The 17,586-nt window shown below is 49.2% G+C and overlaps 9 protein-coding genes across 9 annotated transcripts; 6 read left to right on the top strand and 3 right to left on the bottom strand.

The window, feature by feature from the left end:
* Positions 1-1,254: 1,254 nt before the first annotated feature.
* FPRO_04936 (uncharacterized protein) lies at positions 1,255-2,764 on the top strand (the record flags this gene model as incomplete). Its single annotated transcript, XM_031230500.1, has 5 exons — positions 1,255-1,296; positions 1,470-1,566; positions 1,619-2,159; positions 2,224-2,502; positions 2,554-2,764. The coding sequence occupies 5 exons, from the start codon at positions 1,255-1,257 to the stop codon at positions 2,762-2,764; spliced, it is 1,170 nt and encodes a 389-aa protein (XP_031080630.1).
* Positions 2,765-3,205: 441 nt separating this feature from the next.
* Positions 3,206-3,666, top strand: FPRO_04937 (putative peptidyl-prolyl cis-trans isomerase nima-interacting 4; the record flags this gene model as incomplete). Its single annotated transcript, XM_031230501.1, has 2 exons — positions 3,206-3,331; positions 3,385-3,666. 2 exons carry the CDS (start codon positions 3,206-3,208, stop codon positions 3,664-3,666), a joined length of 408 nt encoding a protein of 135 aa, XP_031080631.1.
* A 295-nt stretch (positions 3,667-3,961) lies between these two features.
* Positions 3,962-4,606, bottom strand: FPRO_04938 (putative 40S ribosomal protein S12; the record flags this gene model as incomplete). The annotated part of the gene is made up of 3 exons (XM_031230502.1): positions 3,962-4,086; positions 4,146-4,458; positions 4,604-4,606. 3 exons carry the CDS (start codon positions 4,604-4,606, stop codon positions 3,962-3,964), a joined length of 441 nt encoding a protein of 146 aa, XP_031080632.1.
* Positions 4,607-5,204: 598 nt separating this feature from the next.
* Positions 5,205-5,905, top strand: FPRO_04939 (putative ribosomal protein S15a.e.c10, cytosolic; the record flags this gene model as incomplete). Its single annotated transcript, XM_031230503.1, has 2 exons — positions 5,205-5,337; positions 5,646-5,905. 2 exons carry the CDS (start codon positions 5,205-5,207, stop codon positions 5,903-5,905), a joined length of 393 nt encoding a protein of 130 aa, XP_031080633.1.
* A 691-nt stretch (positions 5,906-6,596) lies between these two features.
* On the top strand, positions 6,597-8,536 carry FPRO_04940 (uncharacterized protein; the record flags this gene model as incomplete). Its single annotated transcript, XM_031230504.1, has 2 exons — positions 6,597-8,389; positions 8,449-8,536. 2 exons carry the CDS (start codon positions 6,597-6,599, stop codon positions 8,534-8,536), a joined length of 1,881 nt encoding a protein of 626 aa, XP_031080634.1.
* A 380-nt stretch (positions 8,537-8,916) lies between these two features.
* FPRO_04941 (uncharacterized protein) lies at positions 8,917-10,396 on the bottom strand (the record flags this gene model as incomplete). The annotated part of the gene is made up of 2 exons (XM_031230505.1): positions 8,917-10,073; positions 10,126-10,396. 2 exons carry the CDS (start codon positions 10,394-10,396, stop codon positions 8,917-8,919), a joined length of 1,428 nt encoding a protein of 475 aa, XP_031080635.1.
* Positions 10,397-11,117: 721 nt separating this feature from the next.
* On the bottom strand, positions 11,118-11,849 carry FPRO_04942 (putative RER1 protein; the record flags this gene model as incomplete). Its single annotated transcript, XM_031230507.1, has 4 exons — positions 11,118-11,203; positions 11,253-11,552; positions 11,608-11,725; positions 11,781-11,849. 4 exons carry the CDS (start codon positions 11,847-11,849, stop codon positions 11,118-11,120), a joined length of 573 nt encoding a protein of 190 aa, XP_031080636.1.
* A 1,122-nt stretch (positions 11,850-12,971) lies between these two features.
* FPRO_04943 (uncharacterized protein) lies at positions 12,972-13,915 on the top strand (the record flags this gene model as incomplete). Its single annotated transcript, XM_031230508.1, has 2 exons — positions 12,972-13,113; positions 13,185-13,915. 2 exons carry the CDS (start codon positions 12,972-12,974, stop codon positions 13,913-13,915), a joined length of 873 nt encoding a protein of 290 aa, XP_031080637.1.
* Positions 13,916-14,648: 733 nt separating this feature from the next.
* Positions 14,649-17,512, top strand: FPRO_04944 (related to vesicular transport-associated repeat protein Tb-291; the record flags this gene model as incomplete). Its single annotated transcript, XM_031230509.1, has 2 exons — positions 14,649-14,699; positions 14,747-17,512. The coding sequence occupies 2 exons, from the start codon at positions 14,649-14,651 to the stop codon at positions 17,510-17,512; spliced, it is 2,817 nt and encodes a 938-aa protein (XP_031080638.1).
* Between the last annotated feature and the right edge of the window lie 74 nt (positions 17,513-17,586).

The raw sequence follows: 17,586 nt of genomic DNA on the forward strand, positions 1-17,586 counted from the left end.
ATGCTAGCATGCAAATGGTGGAGAGGCAAGGTGAGGCATGAAGACTTAATACCTGCATCCCTATCACGAGCAGCAAACAGGTTCAATTACCTAATTTACAATAACGTAGACTTAATGTAATAGGTCTTGAGACCAATCAATTTGTACAACTTAGCTTAGGGTCGGAATTTTCATGTTCTCTGATGAGGGATGAAACTTATCGTTAGGATTCTGTTCACGCCTGGATTTTTAAGAGGCACACAACTTTGGCCTACCATAACTTAGTACCTTGTCGCGTACTCTACATTTCATTGTAGCGATACTGGAGGATGTGCACGACAGTGAGGCGGCCCGAAGGTAAGGTTAGTAGCTACTGGTTTCTTTAGCAGCATACGGGGAATTACAACGCCAATGCCTTCCTACTTAGGTAGTGTTGCAGTTCATATCTCGAACATGCGCACAATATGAAACAGTCTACCTATAGTAAGTGACTGTACATGAAGTTGATTCATGCTGGAGGTTGACAAGTTATAAGAGGACTTTTTCAGAACAGGCAGTTCATGTGGCATGATGCACCCCAGCATTCGACAGGAACTTTTACTTGTGCTGCATCCTGAAAGCCGTCTTGGGAGAGCGGACAATCATAGCTACCCTAGCCTAGGTAGTAAATCACTAACAAACCATGTCTCCTCAGCATCTCAGGAGCCCCTCTCTTGTACGAGTCACTAAATACCTAGGTAGACGCTTGGTGAGTAGCCCGCATGACAAGTTCAGCTAACCTTTTCTCTCTGCACCTAACTACTTACCTACCTAGTCGCTATGACTTATACTACCTACTTTACTGTGAGACCTCCTCGGCTGATCGGTGATGATAGTCACTTATTGGTCTACTGCTAGCTGCAAGGATCGTTTGCACACGACAAGGCGTGATCCAACCTCCCCTCCTCCAAAGTTCGGCCACCTTTAAAAATCTCCTTTATTGTCGAGGGGAAGAGTGAGGAGCAACGCCAACACACTCTTTGCTGGTTTTTGGTTATTTTTTGTTAATCCAAATTCCCTATTCCCATTTCTCCTCTTTGCTCGAGTTCTCTTCCAATCACTTCTCGCTTCTACGGTTGACTGCATTGGGCCCGCAATTGACATGTCAATCATGAGCCGTAAAGACAAAGGTCGGGAAAGACTCTGTCGTACGCAGCTTCGAGAGATCATCTGTTCTGTCTGTCATCATAACGCAAGTGCAACTGAAGAGTGACCCAGGAACGATCCACGATCAAGATGCCTGTGATAAGAAGCGGCTCAACACGGGACATTTACAAGGTAAGGACGAACGGATATCCATTTTTGTATGGGCCGTCACAAACAATTCGTTCACTACATCCCACTGAATGCTTCAATATTGTGCCCAATTCGCATTACTTTGGATGGCAATTCTCGGCCATATTCCTGAACAATTCCTTACCCACTCACAACGCTAATTTCTTTGCTTACAGGCACCCTTGTCTGCTGTCCTCCGTCGCCACGGTCGTGAGCGTCGTGAACGCTGGAGTCAAGGTGAAGACCCGGGTGACTTCATGCCTCCCCACCAAGGTGAGCTAACCCGGACACTACTCTGCGATGCGGATCTACTCACTGCCCGTAGACGAAGAGCCCAGCCATGAGCCTTCTGAATTCTCAAAGGGGAAACAACCTGAGCCCCAGCGTCTTCCATCTAGAGCTGGCTACGATACAGCTGTGCTTCTTGACTTGTGCGACACCATTCGCAGTAGCCTGCATGAGGGACGTCCCGAGGACAGGTGGGAAGAAGCCATGGGTTTTCTCGCGGCACTGCTAAGAGACGAGGAGCATTACAACCGCGCAATAGAATTCGAGACTATACGCGACACACACCTTGACAAGCTTATATCGGATCTCATCGATCCCAAATATCGCCACCCAAGAGTACCTATTAGATTTTCAAAAGATGTCGAAAGAGCAGAGGCCTTGGAACGGAAATGGGTTGAAAGGTTTCGAGGTCCCTACTTCAATATGGAGCAAAACCGCTATCGAGATCTCCCCAAGACGGGACGGCTTAGGGATGTGGCTCTGAACCCCAATGCAGACAATTCAGAAGAACGTTGGCAAGCTAAAGAAGGTAAGACCTTGTCAGAGCTGGAGGGTAATCTGGAAATCGAACCTGGGCAGTAAGAAGACCCGAACCCCATAGCAATCGAAACTTTTTGAAGGTTACTCACGCTTAAGATGCAGTTGGTGGCTCAACTTGGCTTGCGCGCATCGGGATGGTATTGTTGGTAGTGCTCGCGAGAAACCTACCAAGGGCAAATATGGAGTTGCCGCATTACCGTTGCTCACAGGGCAAGAGAAAATCGATGAAGGGGAGGGAACTCTGAAGTATGTCAGACAGGGAAGAATTACCGACATACATGTGTCGCTCATATCTCAAGTGGGAGCCACATTTCGAATCCTGCGAGGCCACCACCTCAGAAGCCCATATGCACCAAAGGTCGGCATTCGTTATGATGGTTTGTGGGTTCTCATGGCCTTTCCTACGGCTCCTACTCGCTAATAAGGCGCTAGGTATACGATACGCCGATATAGTCAATGGTTTAATGAAGTCAGCGACCGGCACCATATGATGCTCACTTTGGAAAGAGTTGAGGATCAGAAACCAATAGAGGATATTCTGCACATACCCCGCCCATCCGAGATGGATGACTGGGAGCTCTATGAGAAATATGAGGGCGAGGCGATCAAAAAGCACAAGGGAAACAAGGCCCTTCTTGACTAGAAGTTAGAAATGGCACAAGAGAAAGTCGACCGGGAGGAGTATCAGAGGTCGCATGACTTCCGAAACTCGTTGGGTTATCAGTTCAACAAAGCAGGACTTTGTTGATTTGAGGTGAAGCATGAATGATGGGACGTAGGGCTACGCTGCATCGATTGGCTTACAAGTCTAGTTCATAGCATTAATGGTAACGCTTAATTAGAGACCTCTGACATTGTCAATTCCATCATCGCCCACCGAGTTTGGAAGTGTTGATATGACTTGGTTGGCGGTTGGGTGCCTCAACTGAGGGAGGGGTATGTACCGCGTCGACACAACCTAGACAACGGAAGGAAAGCTTTCAAGGGTGCACCTCCAGCGGGGCATGTCATCCAAGTTCCACGAAACCCACCACCACTACAGCTGTGGTCCCTTGTCCTCTTACATGACACCCTCACAAACAACATGGGGAAAAACGACAAGAAGGGTGCCGACAAGGGAGGCAAGGGCAAGGCAGACAAGGGTAAAGATGCAAAAGACTCTGGCGGCAAATCCAAAGGTGCTCAGAGTATCAACGTCCGTCACATTCTGGTGAGTTTCACACAAGTGTTCACCAATTGAAGTACTGACCGAGGGTTGCATAGTGCGAGAAACATGCTAAGAAGGAGGAGGCTTTGGCGAAGTTGAACGACGGCCTCAAGTTCGATGAGGTCGCACGAGAGTACTCAGAAGACAAGGCAAGGCAAGGTGGTTCACTGGGGTGGAAGACCAAGGGTAGCCTGGACCCCAAGTTTGAGGAGGTGGCTTTTGCTCTTGAGTCCAGCACAACCGCCAGTCCGAAATTTGTAGAGTGCAAGACGGAGTTTGGATATCATATCATCATGGTAAGTTCACAACTTCTTGCACAAGTATCGATCCGAGATTAACATTATGGGAGGTCGAGGGACGAAAGTAGATGGCAGAGCTTGAGGGAGTCACGCAATCCGGCATGACTGTTACGACAGAAGCACAAGAGACAGGTTGAGGATCTAATTTGATGCCCAATTTTTTTTTATTCCTCTCAAATGCAATATGGCCATGAGATATGAGGCCTAAACCGTTTTAGATGCCAACCGAAGTGGCTAGAGTACAAGCAAAAAAGTCATGTCGAGCAGTCTCGAAACAAAGTCAAGTCCGCACCTCTAATCCTCTCCCTTCACATCCTACACCGTTTAAAGGCCCTTACTGCTCAGTCTGGAAGTAGTTGAGGAGGATAGATCGCTCCTGAGACTCCTCACCCCAGTCCTTGACGACGACGCAAGAGCAGTTGACGACCTTGCGGGCGTTACCCTCACGGTCAAGAACGCCTATAGGTATTAGTTAGTAAATCAATCCAGACCAAAGTAGATTCCATCGGGAAACGTACAGAGACCGGCCCACTCGCCGAGCTGCTTTCCATCGGGGATCTGGATCAAGGGGATGTTGTGCTCGTTGCAGAGAGCGACAACAAGCTTCTTGTAGGCCTCCTCCTCGCAGTTCTCGTTCAAGACACACATGTGTGCCTGTCGGCGATCGAGGGCCTTGGAAGCCTCACGGAGACCACGAGCGAGACCGTCGTGCATAAGAGAGAGCTTCAGGACACCCTTGAGAGCGTCGAGAATGGACATCTGGCCCTTGGGGGCATCACCGGAAACCTCAACAACATCGGCGACCTCGGGGGTGTTGTCTTCTACGTCCGACTGTCACGAGAAAATGTTAGCCAACATTTTTTTTGGATTTTTGGTGCTTCCCCCACCATCGCGAATTGACATCCGTTCGAGGTTGCAGTTGCGAGCCTCGACAGCGCAATTGACGACTAGAGGCGGCAAGACTTCAAAAACTCACCATCTTGGATAATCTTTTCTTGTCGGGCGATCCTCGAAGATTTCTATGTGTATCAAGGAAAAGTTGGAAGGGGGGGTAGAGTCGTGATCTGGGAAATGTCTTCGTTTAGTTCCACGTTGATTTGCCGAAATCTAAACGACCGAGTGCGCAGACCGACCCTTAGGGCAAGTGCACGGACCCACTATCCACACACTACACCTTCCTTTTATTTTTATTTTTTTTAACTTCCTTTCCTATCCACGTTCCTTGACTTTGTAGTTTTCATCAATCGACCAAGTAAATCTTCGAGGTATGTATACTACGAAACTCGTTCGCAGCGATCCGAATCCAGAAGGATGATGCTCTTCACCGTGGCAAGGGAGAGCAATCGAGAGCGTCGTTCTACGTGAGCCGATCTTTCAACAATGGCCGGGTACTCTTCACGGCTGGCGACAGTTCCACGATACGCTTCTCCTCTTCAGCACTGGGCGGCAGAACCCTCGCGATCGATCGTTGGGGCACTCTCCTCGCTCATGAGCCTTGGAAAGGCTAACAACTTTGTTTCATGGCAGATACCTCATTTCCCGTCCCGACTTGAGAATCTCCTCAAAACTCCGCCACAATGGTCCGCACTTCCGTTCTCCACGATGCGCTCAACGCCATCAACAACGCCGAGAAGGCTGGCAAGCGCCAGGTCCTGATCCGACCTTCTTCCAAGGTCATCATCAAGTTCCTCCAGGTCATGCAGCGCCACGGTATGTCTCGGAACTTTTCATTCATTCATTTTTTCTTCTGTATTCCTCGCCATTTGGCCTCCACTGTTCAACATGACAATGCTTGGTAGTGGTTCTTCTCACCATGATCCAACTACCATGAGTCGTCGACAACTCTCGATCTCCTTACTCGGCATGATAACTAGGGCGACGGTCGATACTGCACCACGACCCAGCCCCTATAAGTTGCCGATAGATTCAAACTCGGAGATCTTACACGTTTTTCGGATTCTTTATACCCATGATGTCTAACGTTTAGTCTCTCGAAACATTACTGATTCGATCATTAGGATACATTGGAGAGTTCGAGGAGGTCGACGACCACCGATCCGGCAAGATCGTTGTCCAGCTCAACGGCCGCCTCAACAAGACTGGTGTCATCTCTCCCCGCTACAACGTGCGCCTCTCTGAGCTCGAGAAGTGGGTTGTCAAGCTGCTCCCTGCCCGTCAGTTCGGCTATGTCATCCTCACCACCTCTGCTGGCATCATGGACCACGAGGAGGCCCGACGCAAGCACGTTTCTGGCAAGATCATTGGCTTCTTCTACTAAATGGGACGGGATGCCAATCAAAAAGTGATTTTTACAAACAAAACAGGGCATTCTCGGCGTTGAGGCAGGATGATGATGACTATGACCGATGTGATTAATAGCAATGCCGCTTATCGCACACGCGAGCACAAGAATTGAACCTATACGAGATGCTCAGACTCGAGACTCCCTACATGTGATGTGAAATTAAAGACAAATGTTCATGCTCAATCCTGACGTTATACCCATCTCGGACGGTACAATCCACCCATCAGATTGCTCTGGCTATAATTCCAGCAATCGAACCTCGTATGAATTCTATCAGCTCCAAGAGACATGGCTTTGTAATGCTGCTCGAAAATTCCATACTGGTTATCACTGGAAAATTATTGTCCAATTCTTTTCTTGGCATGGTAATCCAACAGTCAAGTCGTTGTGCCAACAACGTCCCTGTCCAGCTATTGTTTTATTTTTGGACGGTTAACCAATTAAAATGATGCAACCAACTCTAATCCACTCCTTTGTCTCATGGTCAATCTGCCGCTTCGCGCTGAGACAGACATCATGACTGGTGGTGAGTTCATGGCTACCAGGCTTTGCAATTGAATTCTTTTAGCAGATACTTTTGTATCAGCAAGCCGATGGAAATTTTAAACATACTTCCTACCATGACGATTTCGGTTTCTGTTTGACCCAGAAGCCAGCTATAAACATGATCCCCCTCTTATCGTTTCGCGCCTCTCAGCGGCGTCAATTCTTATCCATCACAGCTCTAACATTATTTTGTTTCTGCGCGTATAGTCTCTTGAGAATATCACCAAAACACACAAGAGAAATTCAAATCCAAACTCCCACTCAAACACCCCTAGAACCATCAACAACCCCAGGATCAGCGCCACAGGATGAACTTGTTCAAGGAAGCGCCGAACCAAGAAAGGTTTCCACTCCAGAAGTGCATCCTATAGGATATCTTACAAGGAATGCCCAGGAGGAGTTTGAAAAACTCAGGGCTCGACAGTCCAAGACGCTTGAAGAGGCTGTTCAGGAGTACCGTCGTCGATATGGTATTCCACCGCCACCTCTTTTTGACGAGTGGTTTCGATTTGCAAAAGACAACGACGTCAAATTGATAGACGAGTTCGACACGATTCATGATCTGATCACTCCATTCTGGGGACTAAAACCCAAGACTATCCGGACTCGAGCCAGAGAGGCATTGGGTTTTGATAACGGGCTGATTGGAGTATCCATTCGAGACCACAGGATCACTTATATACAAAATGGCGTTGAATGGCAGCAAAATGCCACGAAGAGGATGATGGGCAAATTTCTCAAGTACCTTCCAGATATGGACCTGGCCTTCAACTTTCACGACGAGTCCCGCGTTGTCCTTTCGTATGAGGACCTGACGAGGTTAATGAAAATAGCCAAAGAGCAGAACATGCCCGCAGCGTTTGCGAAATCACAACTCGCCAACGACTTCACTCAAACGAACTCGGAGCTATATGATGGGAAGTCGTTCGACGAGATAAGTCTCACACGCTTCAACTCTTTCGCCCATCAATCAACCTGGTCTCATTCTCGCCTGTCCTGTCCGCCAGATACTCCAGCTCGCTGTCTCGAGGAGGAAGAGGCTGTGGACTATAGAAACAGGTACGGCATGAGTGATCTTGGATTTGTTTACAACACGACCGCCATGTCAGACATATGCCTATCGCCCAGCCTCAAATCTAACTTTGGCTTCTTCGGTGGACCCAATACATATAGAATTGTCCAGGATTTGTTTCCCATATTCTCCCAGTCCAAGATTTCTTCTTACAGCGACCTTGTATACCCGTCTCCCTGGGACTGGGCCGGCATGGTAAAATACGAGGAGGACATGGACGTGGAGTGGGTTAAGAAGGAGAGCAAGCTATATTGGCGTGGCTCGACCACTGGGGGCTACAGCCGGAATGGCCGTTGGAGACATCAGCACCGTCAACGTCTTGTACAAAAGCTTAACGCGCGCGACCAGGCTCATATTCTCACTAAGCAAAACGGCCGTTCCTGGGCGACCAGCGAGGTCCCGCGCGGCGACTACAGCGAGATGATTGATGTGCATTTCTCTCACATTGGACAATGTGACCAAGGTGACTGCGAGGCGCAACGAGCATTTTTCAATGTCACCGAGGCTGTAGATCAGCAAGATGCTTGGTCATATAAATATCTACTTGATATGGATGGAAACGCCTTTTCCGGTCGCTTCACTGCCTTCCTTCGCAGTCGCAGCCTCACATTTAAACTCGCAGTGTTCCGTGAGTGGCACGCTGAGTGGCTCAAGCCGTGGGCACATTACGTGCCTCTGAGTATCCAGGGAGACGACTGGCTTGAGATAGTTCGATTCCTCGAGAACGAGGAAGCTGGCCGTGAAGAAGGCGAGCGCATTGCGGCTGCTAGTCGAGAGTGGGCCAAGCAGGCTCTTCGCCAGGTTGACATGGAAGCATGGTTCTTCCGCCTCATGCTTGAGTAAGTGCTATAGTCTCGTATACTTTGATCATTTTCATTCTGATACTAACATGACACAGATATGCTCGAGTGATAGACGATAAGAGAGAAGTAATTGGTTATGATCGCCGTAGCGCCAATATGAGGCTACCAAAGGTTGAGAGTTGATGAATGAATGAATGATTACACTGAGTGAATGACATATACGCATAGGGGGTCAGAGCATAGCAAAAGGCACGTATACCACTGGAAACGGCATCAAGGTTCATATTACCAACACGGGTACTGGTGTTTCAAAGGAGTGAGAGAATCATGCGTGTGTATATTATGTTGAATATGGAATAAGTTTATTACGCCTCAGATCTATGATTAAAGATTGCAAACTATACGCCACGATGCCCCTGTTCGCCAAATACATGCCATTTCCGTCCTCGCAACTCTCGATTATCTCGAGGCAAATGTCGCATAAAGGACATATGCTTTTGTTCTCGCTTCCTCTAGAGCACACCGCTTTCGCCTTAGCTATCTGCGTCGCGATAAACTACCGTTTACTCTTCGTCTTCCCCTTCTGCATCATGTTCTTCAGAGGCCGACCTCGAACGACGGGCTGCTGGACTGTGGTGTTCTCTTTCTTCCTCGCCTTCAGCATCCTGGCCCTGGTGGTGCTCCTCCTCATTTCCTTCTTCCTCATCAGCCTGTCCTGTGCCGAGGGGGTGATCGCGATGCGCCTTGATCATGTCGCGGATATCCTCTCTTGGATCCTCGACGGTGACGTCGAGTTGGTCAACAACTTGCTCCTCATCGGTAATACCAATGTTTCGCGCAATGTTCTTTGTTCGCTGGGGTCGAATCACAGATTTCTGCATAACAGGATAGTAGTATACGGCCTTCTGGTTGGGGTAGAAAGTGTCTTCGTTGTAAGCCAGGAGAACCTCTGCGTCGAACTTGGTCTCATGGTCGTAATTGGTCTCCTGAGCTGTCTCATACGCTCTGAGCCGGTTGTATTGGAAGCATCCACCATTGACAGAGTCATGAGTGTAGAGTTCGTCCTCGTTGTGGTCGGCATCCTCAACATCGAACTTGCGACGAAATTTATCCCCCACGTCAGGAGTTGCCGCCAAGTAATAGTCAAAATTCATCCAGTTCTGAGGCTTGGGGTTGTTTTCAGGATCTTGCTCATGAGCTGCCACAGCTGCCTCATACGCTTCCTCTTCCTCGGCTGTCCGATCAATGGGCCGGAACAAACCACTGAGAAGACGTCTGTCATAATCCTTGGTGCTGACCACAGGGTTCTGGTGGAATTTGATGGTAACGTACGCGCCCGAGTCGGGGAAAGCCTCGAGATCTGGGATGAAAGGCGACACATCGACAACCTTGAGATTTCTCTTGCTTGGATGTTTGGCGCGTTTGGGGTCTTTGAATTCGTGCTCAGCAATGTCGAAGCCCTTGTCAATCTTTCGCTTAATGACGTGAGGAGCATCAGCTGCAGGCTCCGGGATGCGTCGATTCTTGTTGGCTTTAGTGAGTAGAGCGCGGGGTGCAGCGCCATCTTGTCGCTTAGTGACCGTAGAAGATATGTATTCTGTCCGGCGAAGGAAGGAAACATTGGCTTCTGCGACCTTGTGTTTTCCCAAAGCGGCGATGGGTCTTAGAAGAGGTCGATCATGAGGATGAAGAGCAGGTGGGTGAGGAGGAGCCTGAATAGCTAGGGAGGCGTCAGCTTTGTGAAGTCAAAACACGATAAACAGTCAACCTACATCGTTCATCGCCATCGAAAACACCAGGCATGCCGACCAAGTCAAGGGGCATTCCCAGCTCAGCATCTGCCTCAATATTGAGCGGCTGCTCCCTCGCAAGGCGCGAAGCAAAGCCTGGTGTCGTATATTGACCGCTAGCAAGACCGGTATTAGGTATGTCGAGCAGCTTAGGAGGATGGGGTGGTGGAGGGAGCGCATTGGAGAATCGAATGCGTGCGATGAAGTCCTGGTGAACCAAGCGCTCGCCTGTGCGAGGAGCTGAAGAAGACATGCTGGTCAAATTGGCAGGGGGCGCCGAGGAAGACGTTGGTGAGGATGTGAAGTCTTGATGTATTTGAAGGATGTTGGCGCGCGATTCTTTTGTGTGTATGGCTTGATGGAGAAGCTTGGGCGCGGGCGCGGCTGAGTTTCGAGGTCAAAGATATCCGAGAATTGCGGCGCGAGGCTGGCCTTGTCCAAGCTCCACGTTTGGCGTAGCCACTAATTAAGGCTTCCTCATGAAACTTGCTCCAAATGCCTGAACAGCAATTGAACAAAGAAATAGAACAATAACGCCGAAAAAGGGGTTTTCGGGTGATATAGACATCCTTAACATGTTTCCGCCCTGAATTGTTTAGCAATAATGCCACGATCAACCTGCATATAGTGTTATACTGAAGAGCGCAGCCCTACTTTTTTGGTTCATATAATGGTCATTTTCATTAAATAGTTCATCTGCTCTGTTTGCCATGGCCCCCAAATCCGTCCAAGTCTATAATAACTAAGGTTCGTTTGTGTCAAACGACCCAAGTTCCTTTCTTTATTGCCAATCCCCCATGTGTGTTGTCACCAGTCAATTTCCCCTCGTCGTTGAAATACACACCTCGGAACAAGCATCGCATTATTGTGCAGCTTGATAAAGCTGGCCGTCATGTTTATACAACGCACGCGGGCACTCGTTCATCGGAGATGCCCGCTGTGCTGAAGAAAAGTATCCTGAAAGTCGCATCTATTTACGAGTTGTTCTTGGCATAGTTCTTCTTACCGACAGTGAAGGGTACGTAGCGGTACTTGATCATGTGCTGAATTTGCTTGCGCACTAGAAACAATTAATATACGCAGTTTTCTGTATTTCATATGGAACTTACTAGTCAGGAAGAAGAGGATGAACCAGTACATGACCAGAACGGGCCAGAAAACTGGCACGTTAAAGATCTCGAACCAGCTGCAGAAGAAGCTGATGATGATAGCTCGGGTGGCCCAGTACCAGAACTTAAACTCAGGAAGTCGACGAATAAAGGGCTTGAACTCCTCGTCCTGCTTGGTGGGAAGAGTGCCCACAGAGCCGTCCTCCATCTCGTTATCGGCCTCTTCGTTAGAGGGGTCGAACTTGGGCTGCAGGAAAGCCAGGAACAGGTTTAAAAGATAGATACCGAGCGCATAGGCAACTGCGCAGTAGTAAGTAAGATGATTCAGGAGTATGATTTGCGGGTTCGAGCCTACCGATATACCAGCCCTGTGCAAGAAGGATTCGAAGAAAGAAGAGGAGGAGGCAGACAACAGTACCGACCCATCGGTAGAGGACGAAAGGGGTCGACTGGTCCAGCAAAGCTTGGTATTTCTAATCCGGTGTCAGAAGAGTCGCAATGCATTACAGTCTATTTCGAGAGACATACCCGCTGAAGCCTCGAGGTATGGACGCTGACAGCCTCGAAAGGGGTCTGCTCAGGCTCTGGCGCATTCATCTTGTGAAGAGGATCGGTCGACCGTTGTGAATCGGGATAGTTAATGGGGAGGAGGCGCAGATTATTTGGATAGAATAATCGAGTGCAATTGTGCGGAACAATGACTGCGACGCCGTGAGAAAAGTTGAAGTTGACGGGAAGAAAAAAAGAAAAGAAAAAAGTGATGGCGAATTTGCGATTGGGGGGTCAGGACTCCCAACTTTTGGACCTTTGACGATGCAGCCACGTAAGGTTTGTTAAGCTCTTGGTACGGAGTACAGGCAAGGCTAATCAATTCCCCGGTCCTTTACCGGACAAAGGAGGAGTTGATGAACTGTTGACAGGCAGTTTGTTTGGTGGCGTCCCTGAAACTGACAGTTAGCCTATGATTTTATTGGTGATTCAGCCGAATTGCTGCTGAGTGATCAAAGAAGGCCCTCCTAGGCCCCTTGACCCCACATGCAAATGTGGCGCAGTCTTTAATTATCTATTACTGAGTACCACGTCGTGTCGAGTTGTAAGAAAGCTCATGCTGTACAGAGTATGTATTCAGCGTACAGAATACGGCATATTATATTACTGATCTTACTACCTAGATACTCTGAACAGAGGCACAGTTCAATTTATAAGCTCATCGCTACCTAGATGACGACATTCTATCTTAAAGCTGCGATTTATCCTTTATTCTAGGCGTATACTGAAGGCAATACGATTCCGGTTGTTCCTCTACCGCGTAGCTTGGCCACTACCTCCGCTGCAACATCAATAGACGATTTGTGAAAGAGATTGTCAACGAGTCATGTTGGAGGAGCTCCCATCTTAACCACGAGGAGTTGTTAAGGTGCTTAGATCAATCTCTCACGTGACGCTCAATCATAAATCTGGTCGTCGGCTTTGCCATGGGTATGGGCGGCCCATGTTATCCTCGGCTCTGTTGCGTCACTGGGGAAGCTAAAGCTCTCCGGTTATCAATGCAGCTCCAATACTCCGTACTTACATATAGCTCCTGAGTGATCAAATTCTTAACTCATACAATAGTAACCGTACCAACCCTTTCAATTGTGGAACCAACAGATAACGGTTTTACATCACAATATTGATCGTTCACCGTCTTTTTCATCATATCCATTCTCTAGTATCACAATGAACACTTTCCGCTGCATGAGACCAGTGGCAGGTCGAGTGGCCTTCCAAAGGGCTACTCTTCCTCGCGTTGCTCGAGCTTACAGCTCGGGGACTTATGAGTATATCCAGGTTTCTCAACCCAAGCCCGGTGTCGGACAAGGTATGAATGATACTGAAACAATGCCATTCCTCGGTTTGTACATCGAACAGTATCTAACGATGGTTACCTAGTTACCTTGAACCGTCCCAAGGCCCTCAACGCTCTGTGCACGCCTCTCATCAAAGAGCTTAACCAGGCTCTTCTTGAATTTAATGTGGCTGACGATACGTCAGTCATTATTTTAACCGGCTCCCAAAAGGCGTTTGCAGCTGGTGCTGATATCAAGGAGATGGCCCCTCTTACCTTCGCCGAAGCTTACACCAAGTCCTTCATCGAGTCCTGGTCAGACCTCACCACTCAGGTGAAAAAGCCCATCATCGCTGCAGTCTCAGGGCATGCACTTGGTGGAGGCTGCGAGCTCGCCATGATGTGTGATCTCATCTATTGTACTGAGAATGCGAACTTCGGCCAACCCGAGATCAAACTCGGGACTGTTCCTGGAGCTGGTGGCAGCCAGCGCCTTACTCGTGCCATCGGCAAGTCAAAGGCAATGGAACTCATTCTGACCGGAAAGTCACTTTCTGGTGTCGATGCCGAGAAATGGGGCCTAGCTGCCAGGGTCTTTCCCACGCATGAGGCTCTGATGGAGGAGACGCTCAAGACAGCCGAGACAATTGCTGGCTACTCCAAGGTGGCTGTCCAAGCCGCTAAAGAGGTTGTCAACAAGAGTCAAGATCTGGCCCTACGTGACGGTGTGGAGTATGAGAGACGGGTCTTCCACAGCTTGTTTGGTAGCCAAGATCAGAAGATTGGCATGAAGGCATTCGCAGAAAAGAAGAAGGCTGAGTGGAGCCACTCGTAAGGGCTATTTGTAATTTAACAATGTGCCTTGGCGGCGATTATATAAAAACATGAATGCTATGAAAACCACCACGACGTCCGTCTGTTTACTAGGTGAATCAAGTGTGAAATTGAGATAGTTGTTCACAGGTGGGTTGGACCGCAGGAGAGGTTCGGGGCGACTTTGTGCAATGATAATGCAACAATCCAATGGATCCATGGATGTCTTAAAATACCCCGCGAGCACCTATACATGTACAGCATGTTCGTCTTCATTTGCAGATTTTTCTTCCCTTTCTACAGTATGCTGTGGCCCAACAGTCAACATATCTCTACCTAGATATAACCTGTACCAAAAACCGTGTGTTGTCATTAACAGCTGTTTCTGATAATCCCTGGCAGAGTCTTGACGCCTAGACCGACCCCGCCACCCACTCACACATGGGAGTTTAGTATGTACCAGCAGGCACCTAATGGAGGTCACTTAGGTACTAACTAAGGTACCTTAAGCAGTTAGGTACCTACCTACCTAAGGTATACCTACGAGTACCTACCTTATGATTAGTAGTTAGTAACATACCTAGTACGGGGTAGGTAGCTGGCGTATTGGCTGCATCGTAGCTTTCCTAGCCAACAGCCCAACATCAGTAATCCCTTTGCCTTCGATCAACATATTCTCTTCGGCACAACCTTGTTTCTTCACACGCATCCTATTTTCATCCCAATCATGGGCCGGAATTAGCCAAATATCATGAATGGAGCCCACAAACGCTGGCTTGGACTTGGAAAAGGAGCTGACGTGCTCTGTAAATCTTCCCGCCTTTTTGTCTACAAAGTCTGACCTTGTCTGTAGATCTGCACGGAGCTCCTATACCAGCCTTTGACTCTTCTTGATTGCCTTCACACCTTTTGCGGTGCCTGTCTGAAGGAATGGTTTACTTTCCAGGCTGCGACGGCCGAGCGGGCGCCAAACCCGCCTGCTCCTGGTACAAACATTTTTACATGCCCGTCATGTCGGGCTACTGTACGAACGACCCAACATAATGCGACCGTTGTCACTCTCTTGGATATGTTTATAGCAGCAAGCCCTGGCAAGGATCGTTCAGTAGCAGAGAAGGAAGAGATGGCAAAGAAGTATAAACCCGGCGACCAAGTCCTTCCAACGATAAATACACATCGAACGGCGGATGAGCGGCGCATTGATGCTGAAGACAGAAGGTTGGTGGAGGAGGTCCGAGAACTGAGTTTACAAGAGGCAGGAGTATCTTCGGGGCCACCAAGGACACGGCGGAGGCGTGAGAGTCGATCCGCGGACGACAGAAGAAGGACAAGCAGAGATAGGGAAAGGGACCGAGGTAGAGATAGAAGCGTCGATAGCCGCCATCAGCCACGAGGAAGCCGCCGCCCACGAGTTGACGAGGGAGGTCGGCATAGCTCTGATCAACTCCACGTCGAAGGCGAGAGACGACGTCGACGAAGCGAGTCGAGGCAGCGCCAGATTGAGCACCAGTCATCAATTCGGTCACTAATCAGTTCGGGAGATATGAGTGAGAGGGATATCGAACGAGAAATAGAGTCCTTTGCCAGACAGATCCAGGAAGAAGGTCTCCTCGATGGGCTCGATTTGGACAACATCGATTTGAGTCGCGACGACGAGCTCAGCAGGAGGATCACTGAAGCATACAGACGTCGGCAAAGGGATCGAACACGCCAAGAAACGAGGAGGAACAATGGAAATAACTATCCTCCGTTGACAAGATATGCTGAGAATGCGGCAGTTGGGGATCCTCGCATGTTGGCCCCAGAAGGAGGACGACCAAGAGAAAGGTCTCGACCACATTCTCGATCTGCTAGCGCTGCAAGTGCTACCAGTGCTGCGAGTCAGACAGAGGAACGGAGTCGCCCCCCAACATCTACGACCTCAGCAAACTTGGAGGTCCAGGAGCCAGTCCGAAGGCCTAGGAGACGGACTGCTAGCGGAGGTCGAAGCTCAACCACTCCAGTATTTCCGACCACTACTGAGCCCAGGCCTGCTGCTCGGTCCTCTACGGACCTGGGATCAAGGCCCCAGGCTTCCGACATAACGCAGTCCCGACCTAGCTTTAGCGAGGGACGCAGTACCAGCACACCCATCCATACCGTGCCGTTTCTCAACCCAACAGAAGCGGCTTCATTCAGCAACAATATCGGGAATATGTCATTTGCTAGTCGTCAAGGAACCTCTCAAAGCGCATCGGTCCCTCCTCTATTCTCCCATCATGATGCAACAGCTGGTCGGGCAAACAGACCTCGTCCGGTTGATCTGGCTATTGTTCATCAGACTGTGACCAGCCCGATTAGTAGTCCCACTGTCTCAGGACACCAGAGGACTAGGTCACAGCTCTACCCAGAACCTTCAGTCAGCTGCTCACGATGTAACAAGCAGCACATTGAATATGAGCTCCATTACAATTGCTCCATTTGCGCCAATGGACAGTGGAACATATGCCTCAACTGTTATCGGGCTGGCAAAGGCTGTCATCACTGGTTTGGGTTCGGCCATGGTGCTTTTTCAAAATGGGAAAAGATTCGTCAGCAGAAAGGGGATGCTTCACTACCACAGCCACATACGCTGACCGCTCTCCGTTACCGTCCTCCCCGCTCATCTCCTGGCGGGGCAGACGGACGAAAAACACTGACAACGGACGATCCTCGACATCGCTTGGAAAGCGGTACTTTCTGCGCCAAATGCTCTGCTTGGACGAACGAGTGTTATTGGCGGTGCGATATATGTAACGAGGGCGACTGGGGCTTTTGCAACGACTGTGTAAACCAGGGGAGATCATGCACGCATCCCTTACTTCCAATGGCTCACGAAGCCACCCAGTCTAACCAACACAGGCCTGGAAGTCCTCCCAGATCGCCCGGTCGACCCACGGCAGCAACAATATTTCAAGGCCCTAATGCATCCAGCATCAAACCATTCGAATACTTGTCATTCACCACAAGATGCGACTTGTGTCAGGAGCCCATCCAACCGAATCAAGCACGATACCACTGCTATCAGTGTACAAGCTCTTTGGTATCAGATGCTGCACCAGGTGATTACGACATATGTTCTTCGTGTTATGGGAACTTGATTATACAAAGACAGATCAGCCCTGAAAACGGCCATTCAGGTTGGAGGAGATGTCTTAACGGCCATAGAATAGTAGTCATCGCTTTTACGGATGGGAAGAGTGGGCGATGGAGGTATATAGCCCAGGACTTGGTAGGAGGTCTAGGACTAAAGCCAGAGGCAGCTGATAAGGCAGAACATCGCGAGAAAGGACTTCAGAAATGGGTCTGGCACGAAAATGGTCAAGATCTGGCCCGGCTTGTCACCAAAGACGTGTCAGAAACGGCGCCAAGTGAGAGCAGTTTCGCAAAGAGCTTACCACCTGATGGCGGAGTCGGACTGAAGGCGACCGCGAGGTTTGGATGGTATCCCAGACCGGGAGCAGACGACGAACTTCTCTTTCCAAAAGGAGCGGAAATCAAAGAGATCGAGGATGTGAACGGAGAATGGTTCTTTGGAGCATATATGGGTACTCGGGGCTTGTTCCCTGCGCCATATGTGCGGTTAGAACAAGATGCCTAAAATGCAAGAGCTGACGACGCCGTGATAGACACGCAAGAATCTAATACTTATTTACTTATATAATGGCTGCGTTA

This window comes from Fusarium proliferatum (assembly GCF_900067095.1).
Source record: "Fusarium proliferatum ET1 genome assembly, contig: FPRO_scaffold004, whole genome shotgun sequence".
Taxonomy (NCBI): domain Eukaryota; kingdom Fungi; phylum Ascomycota; class Sordariomycetes; order Hypocreales; family Nectriaceae; genus Fusarium; species Fusarium proliferatum.